The 20,972-nt window shown below is 45.5% G+C and overlaps 1 protein-coding gene and 1 long non-coding RNA gene across 3 annotated transcripts in view; both read right to left on the reverse strand.

Annotated features, from left to right (window-relative positions):
• Positions 1 to 1,748: 1,748 nt before the first annotated feature.
• Positions 1,749 to 4,419, reverse strand: LOC116354799 (uncharacterized). Its single transcript, XR_004204026.1, has 2 exons — positions 2,362 to 4,419; positions 1,749 to 2,300 (listed from the first exon to the last, which is right to left on the reverse strand). It is a non-coding gene; the product is annotated as an uncharacterized LOC116354799 (long non-coding RNA).
• An 881-nt stretch (positions 4,420 to 5,300) lies between these two features.
• The window catches only part of LOC109867748 (pleckstrin homology domain-containing family M member 3), a 49,536-nt gene continuing 33,864 nt past the window's right edge, over positions 5,301 to 20,972 (reverse strand). The window contains exons 7-9 of one of the 2 annotated variants that reach the window (XM_020457051.2): positions 20,309 to 20,372; positions 13,240 to 13,397; positions 5,301 to 7,002 (exon numbers count right to left, since the gene is read on the reverse strand). In XM_020457051.2, the coding sequence (XP_020312640.1) occupies positions 6,840 to 7,002; positions 13,240 to 13,397; positions 20,309 to 20,372 (385 nt within the window). In that variant the 3' untranslated portion in view covers positions 5,301 to 6,839. Of the gene's footprint in view, positions 7,003 to 11,814; positions 12,937 to 13,239; positions 13,398 to 20,308; positions 20,373 to 20,972 lie in introns of those variants that run through there. The other variant, XM_020457028.2, reaches the window with a different exon arrangement.

Here is a 20,972-nt window from a genome sequence, read left to right on the forward strand (position 1 = left end):
CAGTTTAAAATCGTAAAGGGTTACAATGCCTGGAACCCCCGTGTCCCCTAGAGAAAGAAATGTGTGAGGGTTCCATTTAGGAAGGGAAGGAGAGAGAGAGAGAGGAGAGAGGATAGAGATGAGAGAGAGGAGAGAGAGAGAGAAGGAGAGAGAGAGAGAAGGAGAGAGAGAGAGAGGGACAGAGAGAGAGAAACAGAGAGAGAGGAGAGAGAGAGAGAGAGAGAGAAGGAGAGAGAGAGAGAGAGAGAGAGAGAGAGAGAGAGAGAGAGAGAAAAGGAGAGAGAGAGAAAAGGAGAGAGAGAGAAAAGGAGAGAGGAGAGAGAAGGAGAGAGAGGAGAGAGAGAGAGAGAGAGAGAGGAGAGAGAGAGAGAGAGAGAGAGAGAGAGAGAGAGAGAGAGAGATAGAGAGGAGAGAGAGAGAGAGAAGAGAGAGAAGGAGAGAGAGGAGAGAGAGAGAGCGAGAGAGAGACAGAGAGAGAGAGAGAGAGAGAGAGAGAGAGAGAGAGAGAGAGAGAAGAGATCAACTCTGGCCTGTCCAACATTCAGAACTTAATGGAGTTTGGAATCAACAGAGCGGCGAGGCTCAAGGCCCCTCTAAAAACCACCGAAACCTCTCTGCCACTTCAGAGAACAAAAAAAAAGTGGCGAACACACACACACGCACACACGGTGGGCGGGCATGTTCCGGCCCATCGGCGGGCCTCAGATCCCGGTGGATTACTGTCTGTCAGGTGGAAAGCTTTAGTGCTCTCTCCTGGACAAGACCTGGAGGAATGGCTGCTGCCAAAAAGGCAGGGAGGAATGGGGGGCGTGGGGGTGATGGTGGGAGAGTGGGTTTCTCAGGCTTTGTGTGGACTCAGTGGTCTGCTCTGACAGATGGAGCAGGGATCCCATTGGCTGCTGTAAACCAGGGCTCGAGGTAGAAGTTGGCCCTAACCACATATCTAGGATGAGACTACCCTGCATCCAGTCCTACTGTTAACCATTGGGTTAGATGAAATAATATCTGACCCTGTATCAGTGGTTAGGAACAACTCCTCCCCAATCCTATGCCAGGCTGGAGAGGTGTGGCAGGGTGATGCCAGGTGGACCCTGCCTCGCCCATGAGGGCATGCCATTGGATTAATCCATTCTTTCAAGGATTCTTTCAGATCTTATCCTTTGAATAAGGACAGAACAAGGTAATGTACCAGCCTGTGCCAGCATAAACAATAAGGCAATTCACTATTAAAAAAAGACAACGCGAGTGGTAGAACTAGTAAAGCTAGTAAAGCTAGTAAAGTGTGGTTTGTGACAGGTCCTCAGGCTGGCTGGGTCTTGGTTCTCCTCCATGAGGAAAGGAACCTGATACATTCAGTCAGGTTTGTAATTTGGGATTAGTGAGAGTCAGAGAGTCAGTGTTTGGACCTGCTCTGGCCCTAAACCAAACCAAGCCTAACCAAGCCCAATATGGAACGTCATTCAGGGCGATCAACAGGACTACGAATAGAAATAGACAGGACTGAATCATTTGTTCCACTGTCACCATTCTTCGGTTGGTTCTGACTCACAAGCAGGGACTTATGTACTTCGAAAAATGTATTATCTAACTAGGACCAGTTTTTACAGACCATGTGACCATAGAAGGTACATCTCTAGGGACAGGCTTTCTACCTGTTTTATGGAGAAACTCCTGTCCCTATAGTATCATCATACACCTGTCTCCAATGAGTATTCACTCCAGATCAGAAAATCACTGTCCACACCAGCCTGTATTAAGTTGTTTGTTTTATTGGTAAAAAAAGACAAAGAAAGACAAAGAAAAGCAGGAGGAAGGAGGGGTCAGGTACTGAAACAAGTCTCTGTAAGAGGTTGGCTGTGATACATATACAAACAGGAAGATAGAACAGTAGGGAAACCTGAAACAGAAAGATAGAACAGTAGGGAAACCTGAAACAGAAAGATAGAACAGTAGGGAAACCTGAAACAGAAAGATAGAACAGTAGGGAAACCTGAAACAGAAAGATAGAACAGTAGGGAAACCTGAAACAGAAAGATAGAATAGTAGGGAAACCTGAAACAGAAAGATAGAACAGTAGGGAAACCTGAAACAGAAAGATAGAACAGTAGGGAAACCTGAAACAGAAAGATAGAACAGTAGGGAAACCTGAAACAGAAAGATAGAACAGTAGGGAAACCTGAAACAGGAAGATGGAACAGTAGGGAAACCTGAAACAGAAAGATAGAACAGTAGGGAAACCTGAAACAGGAAGATAGAACAGTAGGGAAACCTGAAACAGAAAGATAGAACAGTAGGGAAACCTGACACTGAAAGATAGAACAGTAGGGACACCTGAAACAGGAAGATAGACAGTAGGGAAACCTGAAACAGTGCTTAAGTCCTAAGTGCTGCTTGGTGCACAACATAAATCAAATAAATAAGTGACACAAAATAACAAAATGTAACAAAGGCAGAGTAAAATCCACAATAAAAACCCAGTATTGAAAAGCAGGGTGTATTCATTAATCCAGAAACCAAGTGTTCATGGTGTGAAGGTTGGAGAAAGTATGTGGAAAGAAAGATATCCCTATTTGGCGGTGCATCTGAACAGGACAAACATGTCCAGGAGAAAACTTCCCTTAGGTTCAATGCCCTCATCAGCCCCTTAGTAGAGACTGTATTGTCCACCATTTCCAGTGCAGTGAATTCCTGATGTTTAAGCTCAACATACATTAAGAGAAGCAGTAACACTCCTAGTCATATAAGCTTTTTAAGACAGTCTATGAGAGCCTGCACTCTGATAGACTTCAGTTATGTACATTTGACTACAAGTATGCAGAGTTTTACTTCAAAGAACAGACCGTTTATAAGCCTTCCCTTTCTGCTCTTAGTACATTGAGCTTTGCTAGAAGCCAATTAAAAGAAAAATATATATTTAAGACATTATCTCCTTTGCTTTCCAGATTGGAGTAGACACCTTTATTCAAGCAACAGTGACCATTGGTTTTGGATCTCTTCTATACAATGAAAAACAGAAACATGGCTTAATACTACATGGGCATCTGAGGCATTTTGATGATTAAAGATGGAAGCTCACACATCTCACACAAACTACATTATCGCTGTAACAGGATTGGCTTTCATTTTAAGGCAGGCGAAAAGACACTCAATAAATAACATGAATGAATTGGTCAGAACAGGTCATTATAATTCACACAAAAAACAAGCGATTGATTTACTGGACATAATAGCATACAACCCCAAACATTACAACAGCAAAATAATTGATAGTGCAAAATGTCAAAATACTGAAAACCAAATGATAATGTAGCTGCATTTAAACAAGCACTGCCACTTAGCTAGCTGTTATCTTGCTCTTGTCCAGGGCATTAGTGCTGCTTGGTAACACTGGCTCAGTGTTAACAGGCCACACAAACAGCCTGAACCAGAGTTAGCTGTTATCCAGCTTTCTATCAAGCCTTTTTCCAGAAGGTGATATGACTTGTAACTTCCAATGTAAACCATACATACTTACATACAAATACATTAATACATAAACAAAGTGAAACTTGGATGAGCAGCTTAAGGAGTACTAAGGCCCTTTCAGGAGAGATGAGACAAAACGGGAAGAAATGTGGAAAGTGATAAACAAAGACATTCTAGGGAAAGCAGAATCTGAATATAAAGGCCCAGCTGCATAAGGAAGACACGACTCTAGCTAAAGCTTCTGTCTTGTAAGGTTTTGTACGATTAAAGCACAGTACCTCAGAAAGCAGGAGAAGAAAGAGAGGAAAAGGCAACAATGCAGAGAAAACATGTTATTGCCCAAGTAGATTTCAAGTAATGGAAAAAGGGGATCCAAAAGCACACCTACAGTACACACACTGGGGCTCTCACACATACAGTACACCTACAGTACACACACTGGGGCTCTCACACATACAGTACACCTACAGTACACACACTGGGGCTCTCACACCTACAGTACACACACTGGGGCTCTCACACATACAGTACACACACTGGGGCTCTCACACCTACAGTACACACACTGGGGCTCTCACACATACAGTACACACACTGGGGCTCTCACACCTACAGTACACACACTGGGGCTCTCACACATACAGTACACACACTGGGGCTCTCACACATACAGTACACCTACAGTACACACACTGGGGCTCTCACACATACAGTACACCTACAGTACACACACTGGGGCTCTCACACCTACAGTACACACACTGGGGCTCTCACACCTACAGTACACACACTGGGGCTCTCACACATACAGTACACACACTGGGGCTCTCACACATACAGTACACCTACAGTACACACACTGGGGCTCTCACACATACAGTACACCTACAGTACACACACTGGGGCTCTCACACATACAGTACACCTACAGTACACACACTGGGGCTCTCACACCTACAGTACACACACTGGGGCTCTCGCACATACAGTACACCTACAGTACACACACTGGGGCTCTCACACATACAGTACACCTACAGTACACACACTGGGGCTCTCACACATACAGTACACCTACAGTACACACACTGGGGCTCTCACACCTACAGTACACACACTGGGGCTCTCACACCTACAGTACACACACTGGGGCTCTCACACCTACAGTACACACACTGGGGCTCTCACACATACAGTACACACACTGGGGCTCTCACACATACAGTACACCTACAGTACACACACTGGGGCTCTCACACATACAGTACACCTACAGTACACACACTGGGGCTCTCACACATACAGTACACCTACAGTACACACACAGGGGCTCTCACACATACAGTACACACACTGGGGCTCTCACACATCCAGTACACCTACAGTACACACACTGGGGCTCTCACACATACAGTACACCTACAGTACACACACTGGGGCTCTCACACATACAGTACACACACTGGGGCTCTCACACCTACAGTACACACACTGGGGCTCTCACACCTACAGTACACACACTGGGGCTCTCACACATACAGTACACCTACAGTACACACACTGGGGCTCTCACACATACAGTACACCTACAGTACACACACTGGGGCTCTCACATATACAGTACACCTACAGTACACACACTGGGGCTCTCACACATACAGTACACACACTGGGGCTCTCACACATACAGTACACACACTGGGGCTCTCACACATACAGTACACACACTGGGGCTCTCACACATACAGTACACACACTGGGGCTCTCACACATACAGTACACACACTGGGGCTCTCACACCTACAGTACACACACTGGGGCTCTCACACCTACAGTACAAACACTGGGGCTCTCACACATACAGTACACACACTGGGGCTCTCACACATACAGTACACACACCGGGGCTCTCACACCTACAGTACACACACTGGGGCTCTCACACATACAGTACACAGACTGGGGCTCTCATCCTCCACCGCCAGTCCTTTGAGCTTAGACCAGTCACACCACTGAGTCATAGACACCCCTCACCAAATCTCTCTCTCTCTCTTATATATATATATGGCCCTAGAGTGAGAGCACTGAGTCATAGCAGTAGAATGAGTCCCTGCTCCTGTGGGTTTGAGATGGCTTGCGTTACATAACTAAGCCCTGCATGGTCTTTTCCATGGACTGTAATTTGGGCCCTCTGTGGCTGAGGCCTGGAGATGTAGAGCTGACCTGATGGAGCCTTTCCTACTGAGTATAATGGAGACAGTCAATACATCCACCAGCCTCTAGCCCCATAGGACAGCAGTAGGGAGTAGTTGCCCCTATCACGCTCAAGGAAAAAGTATACATGATAGGATGATATGCGATTTGAACATTATTATGACTCAATCTCATTCTGGTTTCAAGTGTGTCTTGATCATAATAAGCGTCCCCCACTTGGACCCTCTTATTGAATATGTCTGGATAAAGGTTGGTTGGTTAGAGGGGCTCTAAGAGCTAATAGGTGAGTTAAATAAGCAAACTCATCCTTAAATACAGTGGCTACTAACCCAGTCTGTGGCTTGACATCCTAATGAACATGCATAAATAGTGCAAGAACATGTGAAGGGGAGGATAAAGAGAGAGTGAAGGGCAGAGGGACAGCGTGGTGAAGTAGGGACATGTAGAGTTCAGATATATAGTCCAAATATATAGCGAGTTGCGACATCACACCAACAGAGTCCAGATATAGGCTATAGTGACATCACACCAACAGAGTCCAGATATAGGCTATAGATATAGGCTATAGTGACATCACACCAACAGCATATTAGTTTCAGCTTGTAGGTTGGTCACTGATGTCGGAAATATACATTTCCAGATGCGTGTGTGTGTGTGTGCGACTGTGTCCAGAAAGTCAAGAGTACGCATTACTGCTGTTGAGTCAGCATAGTCCCTCTCCCTTTATTTGCGTTGTCTGTGTTTGTGTGCGTGTGTGTGTGTGTTTCTGTGTTTGTGTGTGTGTGCAGCACTATGAAGATAGAACATAGCAGAGAGGCTAAGAGGCAGAGCAGTTCCTCTCCGGTGGGTGTTGCGTTGGGATCCATCTCTTCCAGGTGAGAGTGACGTCAGCGTAGCTCACAAAGCAGGTGTGTGTGAGAGAGCATAACCCTTTCTTAGTCATCAACACTCTCACTGTGTATCCTGGCCGGCTCACACACACAAACACACATGCTTCCATTGACTTTGGTGAGAGTAGCTCTGTGGAGTGGCACCGCTGTTTCAATCTGTGTGTGTGTGTGTGTGTGTGTGTGTGTGTGTGTGTGTGTGTGTGTGTGTGTGTGTGTGTGTGTGTGTGTGTGTGTGTCTGCGTGTGATCTCCGGGTGTTGGGTATTTGTGATCAGGTGTACTGGTAAGGCAGTGTGACGCAGCCTGGTGTATCGTCGTCAGGGCTCCAGAAAGACGAGGCTCTCTTATGGTGGAGCTCTCTGTGTACGCAGCGTGGACACGGCTGGGCCTTCTGATGACACTCTGTATGGAACACCGCTCCACAACCATCACATCTGGACACATACAGACCAAGCACAGAGTCACAAACATCAATACAACACAAATCTGAAGGGTGGGGAAAAAGCATATTAGTTTCAGCTTGTAGGTTGGTCACTGATGTCGGAAATGTATGAGCTGGATGAGCTGGAAATATACATTTCCAGATATACATTTCCAGATGAACACATCACTGTACTAAAAGACTGGATTAACATTAGTTTCACCCAGCCCTGTCCAGCCCCGTCTGGAAGATTGATCACGTTACCACCCTCCCAGGTATCTGTTGGACAGGACAGCATTATACACAGGTGGCAGTATCTAGCGATCTGCTAAGCATACAGTGGGGCAAAAAATAATTTTGTCAGCCACCAATTGTGCAAGTTCTCCCACTTAAAAAGATGAGAGAGGCCTGTAATTTTCATCATAGGTACACTTCAACTATGACAGACAAAATGAGAAGAAAAAATAAATCAATTTTAAAAAATTAATTAAAAAAGTTATTTGCAAATTATGGTGGAAAGTAAGCATTTGGTCACCTACAAACAAGCAAGATTTCTGGCTCTCACAGACCTGTAACTTCTTCTTTAAGAGGCTCCTCTGTCCTCCACTCATTACCTGTATTAATGGCATCTGTTTGAACTTGTTATCAGTATAAAATACACCTGTCCACAACCTCAAACAGTCACACTCCAAACCCCACTATGGCCAAAACTAAAGAGCTGTCAAAGGACACCAGAAACAAAATTGTAGACCTGCACCAGGCTGGGAAGACTGAATCTGCAATAGGTAAGCAGCTTGGTTTGAAGAAATCAACTGTGGGAGCAATTATTAGGAAATGGAAGACATACAAGACCACTGATAATCTCCCTCGATCTGGGGCTCCACGCAAGATCTCACCCCGTGGGGTCAAATTGATCAGAAGAACGGTGAGCAAAAATCCCAGAACCACACGGGGGGGACCTAGTGAATGACCTGCAGAGAGCTGGGACCAAAGTAACAAAGCCTATCATCAGTAACACACTACGCTGCCAGGGACTCAAATCCTGCAGTGCCAGACGTGTCCCCCTGCTTAAGCCAGTACATGTCCAGGCCCGTCTGAAGTTTGCTAGAGAGCATTTGGATGATCCAGAAGAAGATTGGGAGAATGTCATATGGTCAGATGAAACCAAAATAGAACTTTTTTGTAAAAACTCAACTCGTCGTGTTTGGAGGACAAAGAATGCTGAGTTGCATCCAAAGAACACCATAGCTACTGTGAAGCATGGGGGTGGAAACATCATGCTTTGGGGCTGTTTTTCTGCAAAGGGACCAGGACGACTGATCCGTGTAAAGGATCCAACTACTTCTCTGATAGACCAACTACTACTAACTACTACCAACTACTTCTCTGATAGACCAACTACTACTAACTACTACCAACTACTTCTCTGATAGAGTTCAGTGTGTCAAATCGGAGGGTCTGCTGTCCGGACCTCTGGCAGTCTCTATGGGGGTGCCACAGGGTTCAATTCTTGGACCGACTCTCTTCTCTGTATACATCAATGAGGTCGCTCTTGCTGCTGGTGAGTCCCTGATCCACCTCTACGCAGACGACACCATTCTGTATACTTCCGGCCCTTCTTTGGACACTGTGTTAACAACCCTCCAGGCAAGCTTCAATGCCATACAACTCTCCTTCCGTGGCCTCCAATTGCTCTTAAATACAAGTAAAACTAAATGCATGCTCTTCAACCGATCGCTACCTGCACCTACCCGCCTGTCCAACATCACTACTCTGGACGGCTCTGACTTAGAATACGTGGACAACTACAAATACTTAGGTGTCTGGTTAGACTGTAAACTCTCCTTCCAGACCCATATCAAACATCTCCAATCCAAAGTTAAATCTAGAATTGGCTTCCTATTTCGCAACAAAGCATCCTTCACTCATGCTGCCAAACATACCCTTGTAAAACTGACCATCCTACCAATCCTCGACTTTGGCGATGTCATTTACAAAATAGCCTCCAATACCCTACTCAACAAATTGGATGCAGTCTATCACAGTGCAATCCGTTTTATCACCAAAGCCCCATATACTACCCACCATTGCGACCTGTACGCTCTCGTTGGTTGGCCCTCGCTTCATACTCGTCGCCAAACCCACTGGCTCCATGTCATCTACAAGACCCTGCTAGGTAAAGTCCCCCCTTATCTCAGCTCGCTGGTCACCATAGCATCTCCCACCTGTAGCACACGCTCCAGCAGGTATATCTCTCTAGTCACCCCCAAAACCAATTCTTTCTTTGGCCGCCTCTCCTTCCAGTTCTCTGCTGCCAATGACTGGAACGAACTACAAAAATCTCTGAAACTGGAAACACTTATCTCCCTCACTAGCTTTAAGCACCAACTGTCAGAGCAGCTCACAGATTACTGCACCTGTACATAGCCCACCTATAATTTAGCCCAAACAACTACCTCTTTCCCAACTGTATTTAATTTTAATTTATTTATTTATTTTGCTCCTTTGCACCCCATTATTTTTTTTATTTCTACTTTGCACATTCTTCCATTGCAAAACTACCATTCCAGTATTTTACTTGCTATATTGTATTTACTTTGCCATCATGGCCTTTTTTGCCTTTACCTCCCTTCTCACCTCATTTGCTCACATTGTATATAGACTTGTTTATACTGCATTATTGACTGTATGTTTGTTTTTACTCCATGTGTAACTCTGTGTCGTTTTATCTGTCGAACTGCTTTGCTTTATCTTGGCCAGGTCGCAATTGTAAATGAGAACTTGTTCTCAACTTGCCTACCTGGTTAAATAAAGGTGAAATAAAAAAAATAAAAAAATAAAGAATGAATGGGGCCATGTATCGTGAGATTTTGAGTGAAAACCTCCTTCCATCAGCAAGGGCATTGAAGAAGAAACGTGTCTGGGTCTTTCAGCATGACAATGATCCCAAACACACCGCCCGGGCAACGAAGGAGTGGCTTCGTAAGAGAATGCTGTTCATCGACTACAGCTCGGCATTTAACACCATAGTGCCCTCCAAGCTCGTCATCAAGCTCGAGACCCTGGGTCTCGACCCCGCCCTGTGCAACTGGGTACTGGACTTCCTGATGGACCGCCCCCAGGTGGTGAGGGTAGGAAACAACATCTCCACCCCGCTGATCCTCAACACTGGGGCCCCACAAGGGTGCGTTCTGAGCCCTCTCCTGTACTCCCTGTTCACCCACGACTGCGTGGCCATGCACGCCTCCAACTCAATCATCAAGTTTGCGGACGACACAACAGTGGTAGGCTTGATTACCAACAATGACGAGACGGCCTACAGGGAGGAGGTGAGGGCCCTCGGAGTGTGGTGTCAGGAAAATAACCTCACACTCAACGTCAACAAAACTAAGGAGATGATTGTGGACTTCAGGAAACAGCAGAGGGAACACCCCCCTATCCACATCGATGGAACAGTAGTGGAGAGGGTAGTAAGTTTTAAGTTCCTCGGCGTACACATCACAGACAAACTGAATTGGTCCACCCACACAGACAGCATCGTGAAGAAGACGCAGCAGAGCCTCTTCAACCTCAGGAGGCTGAAGAAATTTGGCTTGGTCACCAAAAGCACTCACAAACTTCTACAGATGCACAATCGAGAGCATCCTGTCGGGCTGTATCACCGCCTGGTACGGCAACTGCTCCGCCCACAACCGTAAGGCTCTCCAGAGGGTAGTGAGGTCTGCACAACGCATCACCGGGGGCAAACTACCTGCCCTCCAGGACACCTACACCACCCGATGTCACAGGAAGGTCATAAAGATCATCAAGGACAACAACCATCCGAGCCACTGCCTGTTCACCCCGCTATCATCCAGAAGGCGAGGTCAGTACAGGTGCATCAAAGCTGGGACCGAGAGACTGAAAAACAGCTTCAATCTCAAGGCCATCAGACTGTTAAACAGCCACCACTAACATTGAGTGGCTGCTGCCAACACACTGACTCAACTCCAGCCACTTCAATAATGGGAATTGATGGGAAATGATGTAAAATATATCACTAGCCACTTTAAACAATGCTACCTAATATAATGTTTACATACCCTACATTATTCATCTCATATGTATACGTATATACTGTACTCTATATCATCTACTGCATCCTTATGTAATACATGTATCACTAGCCACTTTAACTATGCCACTTTGTTTACATACTCATCTCATATGTATATACTGCACTCAATACCATCTACTGTATCTTGCCCTTGCCGCTCTGTACCATCACTCATTCATATATCTTATGTACATATTCTTTATCCCCTTACACTTGTGTCTATAAGGTAGTAGTTTTGGAAATGTTAGCTAGATTACTTGTTGGTTATTACTGCATTGTCGGAACTAGAAGCACAAGCATTTCGCTACACTCGCACTAACATCTGCTAACCATGTGTATGTGACAAATAAAATTTGATTTGATTTGATTTCAAGGTCCTGGAGTGTCCTAGCCAGTCTCCAGATCTCAACCCCATAGAAAATCTTTGGAGGGAGTTGAAAGTCTGTGTTGCCCAGCAACAGCTCCAAAACAATCACTGCTCTAGAGGAGATCTGCATGGAGGAATGGGCCAAAATACCAGCAACAGTGTGTGAAAAACTTACAAAGGGTATATAACAAAGTATTGAGATAAACTTTGGTTATTGACCAAATACTTATTTTCCACCATAATTTGCAAATAAATTCATTAAAAATCCTACAATGTGATTTTCTGGATTTTTTATTATCATTTTGTCTGTCATAGTTGAAGTGTACCTATGATGAAAATTACAGGCCTCTCTCATCTTTTTATGTGGGAGAACTTGACTAAATACTTTTTTGCCCCACTGTATGTATGGAAGATAAGACGAGAGAAACCTTGTTCAGCATCCACTTAGCTAGGCTACACAGTTCACCTTAAAACCTCTGGAATGGTGAAAGCATTTACTTTGCCTGAAAATAAATACATTTGTAGTGACATTTAGAAGGTAAAAAAAGAAGAAGAAGACCATAAATTGGAACAAACAATGTAGAACATATTTCAGAAATGATTATGAAATGCATCCGACACAACATACTCATAGCCACTCGAATCAAAATGGGGCACCGGTCCCAAAGAATCCAATTGTTCACCTATTGATGATTAACAGAGTCTATATGGCAGGCTAACGAACTGAGTGTCCCAGGCTATGTCATGGATGAGGTGGTAAAGCTGATGCAACCAGGAAAGGAGCAGGTCCTACTCTCGGGGGCCAAAGTCTGACTAAGCTGTTACTCTTACTACAGTATAACTGGTTTACTATCACTATCAGTTAACGTGATCCTTCCTTGCCAAGGGCAATAAACTCTGGTCAAAAGTTCAGGTGTGCCATCCAGCCTGATAGTGAAGGGTGTGTGTGTACCAAGCACTGCAATTAAATCATTAGCTCTAGTCTACAGCATCTTCTGTAAGATGAAGAAACAGCATAACATTTATGTGGGGAGTCGATACCTTTAAAGCTAGTTGAGCACAGATTAATATATATCATATATTCACTTCGGCAAAGATTGTAACTGACACACACACACACACACACACACACACACACACACACACACACACACACACACACACACACACCTCTGCTACTCATGGCCCTGCCTTCAGAGGCTCTCCGTTAACCCAGAAGAGAGATGTGTGAGCTGAGGCAGCAGAGATCAATAATTTAAGAGTGTGTGGACAGACTAGACATTAATGAATGTTTTATCTGCCTGTCTCGCTCTTGGGCTTCTGGCCAAGAGCAGCACAGCCAGGTCTGGCGATCTCTCCTCTGTCCTCTTCTGTGTCCTCTCTTCTCCTCATCTCCACCATCTTCTTCCTGTAAAAGAGAGGATCTTCTTTCCTCCTCTTCTCCCCCTTCCTGTCTTGTTCTCTTCAAAGTGAATGAAACCTCCCTGAGGTGAGAGAGGGCCATGTCATAAGGCTCAGGCAGAGGGAGACAAGGACAGAAACAGGGACGGAGCAAGGCACTATGGGGATGACCTGTTCCTCTCCAGCAGGACACCATGTTCTCCCTGTCACCCGTGCCCCTGCCAGCGTGTAATTAACACTGCTCTTTACTCCATTCATTCTTCCAGGATGCCATCACGCAAGTCGCTGATCTAACATCCGTTTTCTCTACTACCCTGAATAGTTAAAAAGGTTAAGATTGTTGAAGTATTGAGCTGATCCTATATCTGCGCATGAAGGGGCCTCACCTCTTAGTGGCGCTCTCCTGGAAGGGATAGATGACCTGTCCGTTCTGACACATCTCACAGATGAAGCCCTTCTCTCTGCACTGGCTGCAGCTGAAGACGTGGGAACTGGCAAACTTAATCACCTTGGAGAGAAAGGGGGCCAGCTTCCCATCAATCACCTGTAGAGAGAGAGAGAGGTAGGCAAGGAAGGAGATGGAGATAGACAAGAGAGAGAGAGAGACAGAGAGAGAGAGAGAGAGAGAGAGAGAGAGTGGTAGGGAAGGAAGGAGATGGAGATAGACAAGAGAGAGAGAGAGAGAGAGAGAGAGAAGGAAAAAAGGGAATAATGGCCAGCTTCCCATGAAGTGAAATAAAATGTACTTTCCAAAACATTCTCTTCCTCATTCTCCACGATAGAATTCAAATTCAACATTTTCAACATTTTCATTCTAATTCAACCATTCTATTTCCCATCTATAAGAATGTACTGCTGTAATATATTCTATTATACAGAGAGAAGACAGCAGAATTTTCCCTGTGAGGATAAACACTTTTAATACAGGTCCCATTGGGAGCCACTGCAGCGCAGCACATAGAGGAGATGGACAAGAGTTCACGTCAGGAATTCACATCGGGAATTTACATCAAAACTAATGAAGGCCCTGGGAGAAAGGCTGGCTGGAGAGGCCTGGGGGGCGGGGGGAATTCCTTTTTTGGGGGGCCGTTTTAGCAAAAAATGATATGTGAATGCCGGTGGGCGAGTAGTTAAAAACCGGCAGGGCCTTTGATTGGTGAGGGCCTGGTAGAGAGCATTGTGGCTCTGTTGAATGGGGCTGGGGAAGGGAACGGGCCTGAGTGGACCTCCAGAGAACACTGAGGGAGGCTGAGGGGGCAGAGACAAGTGGCTACACCTGGCAGCGCTGGGGCTGCACCAATTAAGGCCTGCCAGGCATTCTTCAGCCTGGAGGAGAGAAGAGAAGGAGAAAAGACGAGGGAGAGGGGGACAGAGGGAAGGAGAGGCTGAAGAAGGAGGATGGGGGTGAGGAGGGGGGCTGAAGGTGAAAGGAGAACGAAGAAAGGAGAGGAGACCACCCCGACCCCCACTCCTACACACGCACGCACGCACATGCATACATACACACAATGGATGGATAACTGAAAAGGTGCTCTGCAGGGGAGGGGGACGTTATGTCTGTATGGTTTGGTCAGAGAAAGAGAGATTACATAATGTAATACTAACTGGTCTACAACAGCTCATGACTAACTACCTAGAGAATGGACAACCAGGAACAGTCCTAATAACTCCTCAAGCAGTGGCTGAAAACGCACCACACCTCCATCTTTCCATCCCTCCATCTTTTCATCCCTCCAGCCCGGAGGCTGTGGCAACCCCAGTCTGGGAGAGCTACAACACTGTGAATAATGCTGTCTAGCATGGTGACATGAGCCAGGCTGTAGCCCAGCAATCAAAGGCTGTGTGTAGTGTGGAGCAGTGAGGCAAAGCAGCCAGTCAGTGAGTCAGCCAGCAATCCAGAGAGCCAGTCAGGCAGAGCAGCCTGCCAGCCAGCCAGGCAGTGTTCCCCATCCCCTAGCCAAGCCCAACCCAGATGATATATGCCACCCCTGATCAATGCTGACACCAGGGGTAATTAAGACACAACTGGCAACACACCACACTGGGTTCTGACTGGGACTGATGCTCAGTGGACAAGGAGAGAGGGAGATGAAGGGAAACAGAGGGAGGGAGAGAGGAGGGAAAGGGACAGAGAGAAGGCAAAAGTTGCAGAGGGAGAGAGTGAGGAAGTGAGAGAGATAGAGAGAGTTGTAATTGAAGGGAGAGAAAGGGCAGGAGAAGTGTGAATGGGAGATGCTTTAGGGGGAAAAAAGCAGAAAATGGCAGTAGCCTCAGGTTTCCCTTTCTTTGCCAACCAGGTGGATACATTCTCCTCAGAGAAGTGAAACCACACCTACAGCCGGTCTGAGGGAGGGGTGCAGACAGAGCGGGGAAGAGAGGGGCTACCATTCGTTTGTCCAGCCTGCAGCTGCCTTCCTTCGCTGCAGTGTCATTGTGAATGTTCCTGGAACACCAGCCCCAGCATCCCCCCCCCCCCCTCCTTCCACCAACACCCCTCAATCAAATCCTCCTCACCCCCCACCCCTCATAAAGTCACACCCATCTGGCCCTGTCCCGTGCAGGGGGCTTTGTGGTCCAAACGGCTTAATCCCCTAAAACCTCTGTTTAACACCCGCTACGTTATCCCTCTCTAGTGTTCCGCTGATGAAGGCCGGGCCTCCATTAGTGATGCTCAGAAAGCCACCCGGATTACACACATAAAGACAGGGTGAGCTCTGTTTGGATAACACCCCTCTCACCAAACAGGATTACTACCAGCCCCAGTGTGTGTGTGTGTGTGTGTAAGACGTGTAGTGGGGAGTGAGATTATGGATGAGAGCGAGTGAGAGATAGAGAGAATGTCCGTGTATGTCTGTGTGGGACTGAGAGGCAGCGGTTTTTGAGCTTTAAAAAAAAATCTATATCTTATAGTTCAGAAAACGCTGAAAAATGACCATTTACCCAACAGCTCTCAAGATGACCAACATGCCCCTATTCCGATGAGCGTGCCAGTGTAAGGGCATACATGCCTAATGCCTGTGTCTATGCCTGTATCTGGGCTCAACTAGGAAGTCCTTGTGTCTTCGTCAGTGTGGCTACTAGATAGCCTGTGGTGTGCTTAAGTTGTATGCCAGGGTGTCAGTGCGGGAATCTGCCCTATCGCACGTATGTGCGTGTCACCATGGCCACCGTGCAATCCGGGCCGGACCGGGGCTGCTCAATGCCCCTTTGTCCCCTCCAGTTGTTTGTAGGTCGTTGGCAGGACTAGGACTGCTGCCCCGGTACACAACACACAATACAATTAGCATCTATATGGTACTCCTCAGTCCTCCAAAACAAGCCTATCTCCCCATCCCACTACTTTACAACTGGAAAAGCAACAAAAGGGCCAGTAGCCAAACAAGTCCAGCCTCTGGGCAGGCCCTGGGCAAACAAATATGGCCAACAGTCTGATGGTTTAAAGACAGAGGCTGCTCCAAATAGGACGCGTTTGTTGGGAGTTCAATAGCAAAGAGCCAAGTGCACTGCTGCTTTCTATGAAGGACTGGGTCTAGTCTATAACTAGCCAGGGAGAGACGGTTCAGTCTTCACTGATCTCGCTGGGCAACAATAAAAGCCAGGCTTGATGAAGGAGCTCTGATTATTCAGGAGAAATAAAAGAAACAGCTCGTTAATATGGAAAGCCAATTAAGAAGCTGTGTGAGAGAGTGAGTGAGTGAGTGAGTGAGTGAGTGAGTGAGTGAGTGAGTGAGTGAGTGAGTGAGTGAGTGAGTGAGTGAGTGAGTGAGTGAGTGAGTGAGTGAGTGAGAGAGAGAGAGAGAGAGAGAGAGAGAGAGAAATATATGGGGAAATGTATACTTGGCAAATAAGTTCTGATATAGTTTATAAATTATGGGGAAAACAAATGTAGCCATCCATCAATTTATCATTGCTTATCACTGAATTGTTGAGCTGTTTGCAACTTTTAAAGCAGTTGTCAAGCCCCGAGTAAGTTGCCTATAGCAGCATGTCTGTAATAGCATGTTGCGGTGTCCTCAACTTGAGGTAATCTTTAAGCCATCTATTAGAGTTTGTTTGACATGGGCATCATAACCTGTCTGAGTGTTGTGTGCAGTCCACTGGAGAATGTGACAGTGACACACGCAGACACCCAGAGAGAGAAAGAGAGACAGAGGGAGAGAGGGATAGAGAGAGGAGTGAGAGGGGATAGAAGTACAGAGCAATAGAGGGGGTAAAGCGGAGGAGAAAGGAGATAGAAGGATAGCAAAAGAGGGGGAAGAGAGAGACAGTGTCAGGGCTGGGGATGTAGGGAAGAATGGTAGACTGTCACACTCTTGTTTTTCTGCCTGTTGATTCTGAATGTGTGTAATTAGTGAACGGGCCAGGGGGAGAGGGGGACATGGAGGGAGCAGGGAAGGGGGAGAAGAGGGCTATGGACTCTCCCTGGGTTGTTAAGAGAGGGGGGGGTCAGAGAAGGACAGGGAGTGAGCGGTACCCCACGACATGATCAAAAGTATATGGAGACCTGCTCGTCGAACATGTCATTCCAAAATCATGGCCATTAATATGGAGTTGGTCCCCCCTTTGCTGCTCTCACAGCTTCTACTCCTCTGGGAAGGATTTCCACTAGATGTTGGAACATTGCTGCGGGGACTTGATTCCATTCAGCCACAAGAGCATTAGTGAGGTTGGGCACTGATGTTGGGCGACTAGGCCTGGCTTCCAATTCATCCCAAAGATGTTTGATGGGGTTGAGGTCAGGGCTCTGTGCAGTCCAGTCAAGTTCTTCCACACAACGCTTTAGCGACTCCTTGTGGCAGGCCGGCGCATGCATGCTGACTTCGGTTGACAGTTGTACGGTGTTTCCTCAGACACATTGGTGTGGCTGGCTTCCGGGTTAAGCGAACAGTGTGTCAAGAATCAGAGCGGCTTGGCAGGGTTGTGTTTCGGAGTTGCAGTGACGGAACAAGACCGTAACTACCAATTAGATATCACAAAATTGGGGAGAAAGAGGTAAAAAATACAAAACAATATGAAAATATTTAGACAAATATTCCACACCGATCTCGACAAACCATTTCTGTATGGACCTCGCTTTATGCACGGGGGCGTTGTCATGCCCACACTGTTGCCACAAAGTTGGAAGCACAGAACTGTCTAGATTGTAATTTCATGCTGTAGCATTAAGATTTCCCTCCACTAAGGAGGAAGGGCTAAGGGGCCTAGCCCAAACCATGAAAACAGCCCAAGACAATTATTCCTCCTCCACCGAACTTTACAGTTGGCACTACTCAATGGGGCAGGTAGCGTACTCCTGGCATCCGCCAAACCCAGATTAGTCCGTCAGACTGCCAGATGGTGAAGCGTGATTGATCACTCCAGAGAACGCGTTTCCACTGCTCCAGAGTCCAATGGTGGCGAGATCTCCAGCCGACACTTGGCATTGCGCATGGTGATCTTATGCTTGTGTGAGGATGCTCAGCCATGGAAACCCAGTCTATTGAAGCTCCCGACGAACAGTTCTTGTGCTGCAGATGATTTTTACGCGCTACGTGCTTCAGCACTCGGCGGTCCCTTTCTGTGGGCTTGTGAGGCCTACCACTTCGTGGCTGAGCCGTTGTTGTTCCTAGACGTTTCCACTTCACAATAACAGCGCTTACAGTTGACCGGGGAAGCTCTAGCAGGGCAGGAATGTTCTGAACTGACTTGTTGGAAAGGTTGAAACTCACTGAGTTCTTCGGTAAGGTGATTCTACTGTCAATGTTTGTCTATGGAGATTGCATGGCTCTGTGCTCGATTTTATACACCAAATCAAAATCCACACCAAATCCACACATTTGAAGGGGTGTCCACATACGTTTGTATATATAGTGTATATGGAATTGTTTTAAGAAGGTCATACCAAGGATCATTTTGCTATTTGATTTAGAATTTTATGACCCCTTGAAGCATAACAAAAAAAAATGAGAAAACATTCTTTGATGAAAAAAACTGCCATCAGCCCATACAAACGCACTCAATAACAGATTCCCTACATGGAACAACATATAGACGCATCCAATGCAAAAAACAGATATCTCTAGCTTAAACTGACTTGAATGAATGACATTTTGAATGACATTTTCTTCACACATAAACAAACGTTGCAATAATTCACTGTGATAATTCAGAGAATTGTTTAATTATGCTAATTCGATTGAATTTAGGGGGTTAATAAAGGGATACTTCGGGATTTTGTCAATGAGGCTCTTTATCTATATTTTGTCAATGAGGCCCTATTTAACCTAGATAGTTTGTGTGTATGCATTGATATGTAGGCTACGTGTGCCTTTCATTTTTTTTTTTACGTAGTCCTGTCTTTGAGCTGTTCTTGTCTATTGATGTTCTCCATTATGTCATTCTGTATTATGTTTCATGTTTTGTGTGGACTCCAGGAAGAGTATCTGCTGCTTTTGCAACAGCAAATGTGGATCCTAATAAAATACCAAATATCTACTTCCCCAGAGTTAAGAGGGAAGTTAGAAGTAGTTTTGTGAACCAATACTAACTAGCGTTAGCACAATGACTGGAAGTCTATGGGTATCTGCTAGCATACACTAGTTAGCATTGGCTCGCATAAATACCTCTAACTTCCTTTATACTGGACACAGAGACATACAAATTCACCTGACTGGGGGAAGTAGATAAAGGACCTCATGGCTAAAATCCCAAAGTATCCTTTTAAACGTTGGAGGAAATGCATTCCTAGTGTATGAGGAATGTGTTTGCTGGCTTCATAAATGCTAACTTATTTTCAATCCCTTTATCTTTGCTAGCTAGCCTGCTGGCTAGTTAGAGAGGTTAGCTGACTAGTTAGTTACAGTAGTTGGCTACTGTTGTGTTATTATCAGATATAGCCTTTTCCATCGTTTTCAGAATGCATACAGGCATTTGAATATAGTGTGGGATAAGGGAATCCGGACACCATGTGGACATGGTAGACATATTTAAAATGTAGGTGTAGACCAGGGTTCCCCTACTGGTGGCCCTCGTGTCGAATTTGTCCCACGAGTGGTTTTATTTGGCCCCCAAAGTTTGAGAAAATTGAATTTAATAAAAAAAAACATGAGGCTGTAAAAACACCAGGAAATCAGCTCCAAGTGATTTTAATTTTGGAATTCTGCTCCCAAATATTCCCATGCATAATAGAGACACGTGATTGTAAACAAACGTAAGCAAGGTTTGAAATGATTGTTTGAGTCAAATATTATATCCGTTTGTGCTTCTTGCAGTCAATCTGCAATCTACAAATGATTTGTAATTATATTCCGTCTCACTGACCATCCCCTCAAGAAAAAAAATCTAGTTGATAATCCCTAGTCTAGAAGCATGCATGACATGTTCGTAATTCCATGATCAGAACTCCATGATCAGAAGACAAAAGCTGCATCAACTATCAAGTGTAGACATGGCCTAAAAGCAGCCTTTGTGTCTTACCTGCTGCAGGTCAGCCAGTGAGTACAGGTGGATGTGTTGCAGTAGGTATTCTCTGGGGAAGATCCTATGGGGGGAGAGAGAGCATTACATCAATGCAAAATGCATTAAAGAGGTCAATGGAAAGCAGACTGGGGAATAGAAGGAGGACGTTGGATTGGTGCACATTTAACAAATCTGATCTAACAAAGTAGATATTTGTCAAATCCGTAATGATTGGTATAAGCAACAGGCCCACAATGTGGTTACTAAAGTCCGATGTGTATCTATTTCGCTGTTTTCCCTGCATAACATTTAGAAAAGGTCCTTTTTAAGGTTTAGAAGAAGTGACGGCTAAATGCTAACTCCCGTTCGTATAAGCTGGTAGCATAGCTAGCATCAAAAATTGGTGGTGGTAGTTAAGGACATTTGGAACTGTAATGCAGTTGATTGGTTAAGGTGACATTAACATATGTTGGGGTTAACATCCATACAAGCATTATACTCAGATTTCTACCTCAACATAGTGTGAAATACACAGGAATAATAGCCTAAATGTAGGCTAATTTTACTGGGGGGCAATGAGGATATTCTGAATCTTTCCCCACACAGATCTTTTCCCCATGCATTTCCATGGCATTTCCATTGTTTTGGTCGAGTTAGATTTACTTCTTTACCGTATATATTG

Source organism: Oncorhynchus kisutch, linkage group LG2, assembly GCF_002021735.2.
Source record: "Oncorhynchus kisutch isolate 150728-3 linkage group LG2, Okis_V2, whole genome shotgun sequence".
Lineage (NCBI taxonomy): Eukaryota > Metazoa > Chordata > Actinopteri > Salmoniformes > Salmonidae > Oncorhynchus > Oncorhynchus kisutch.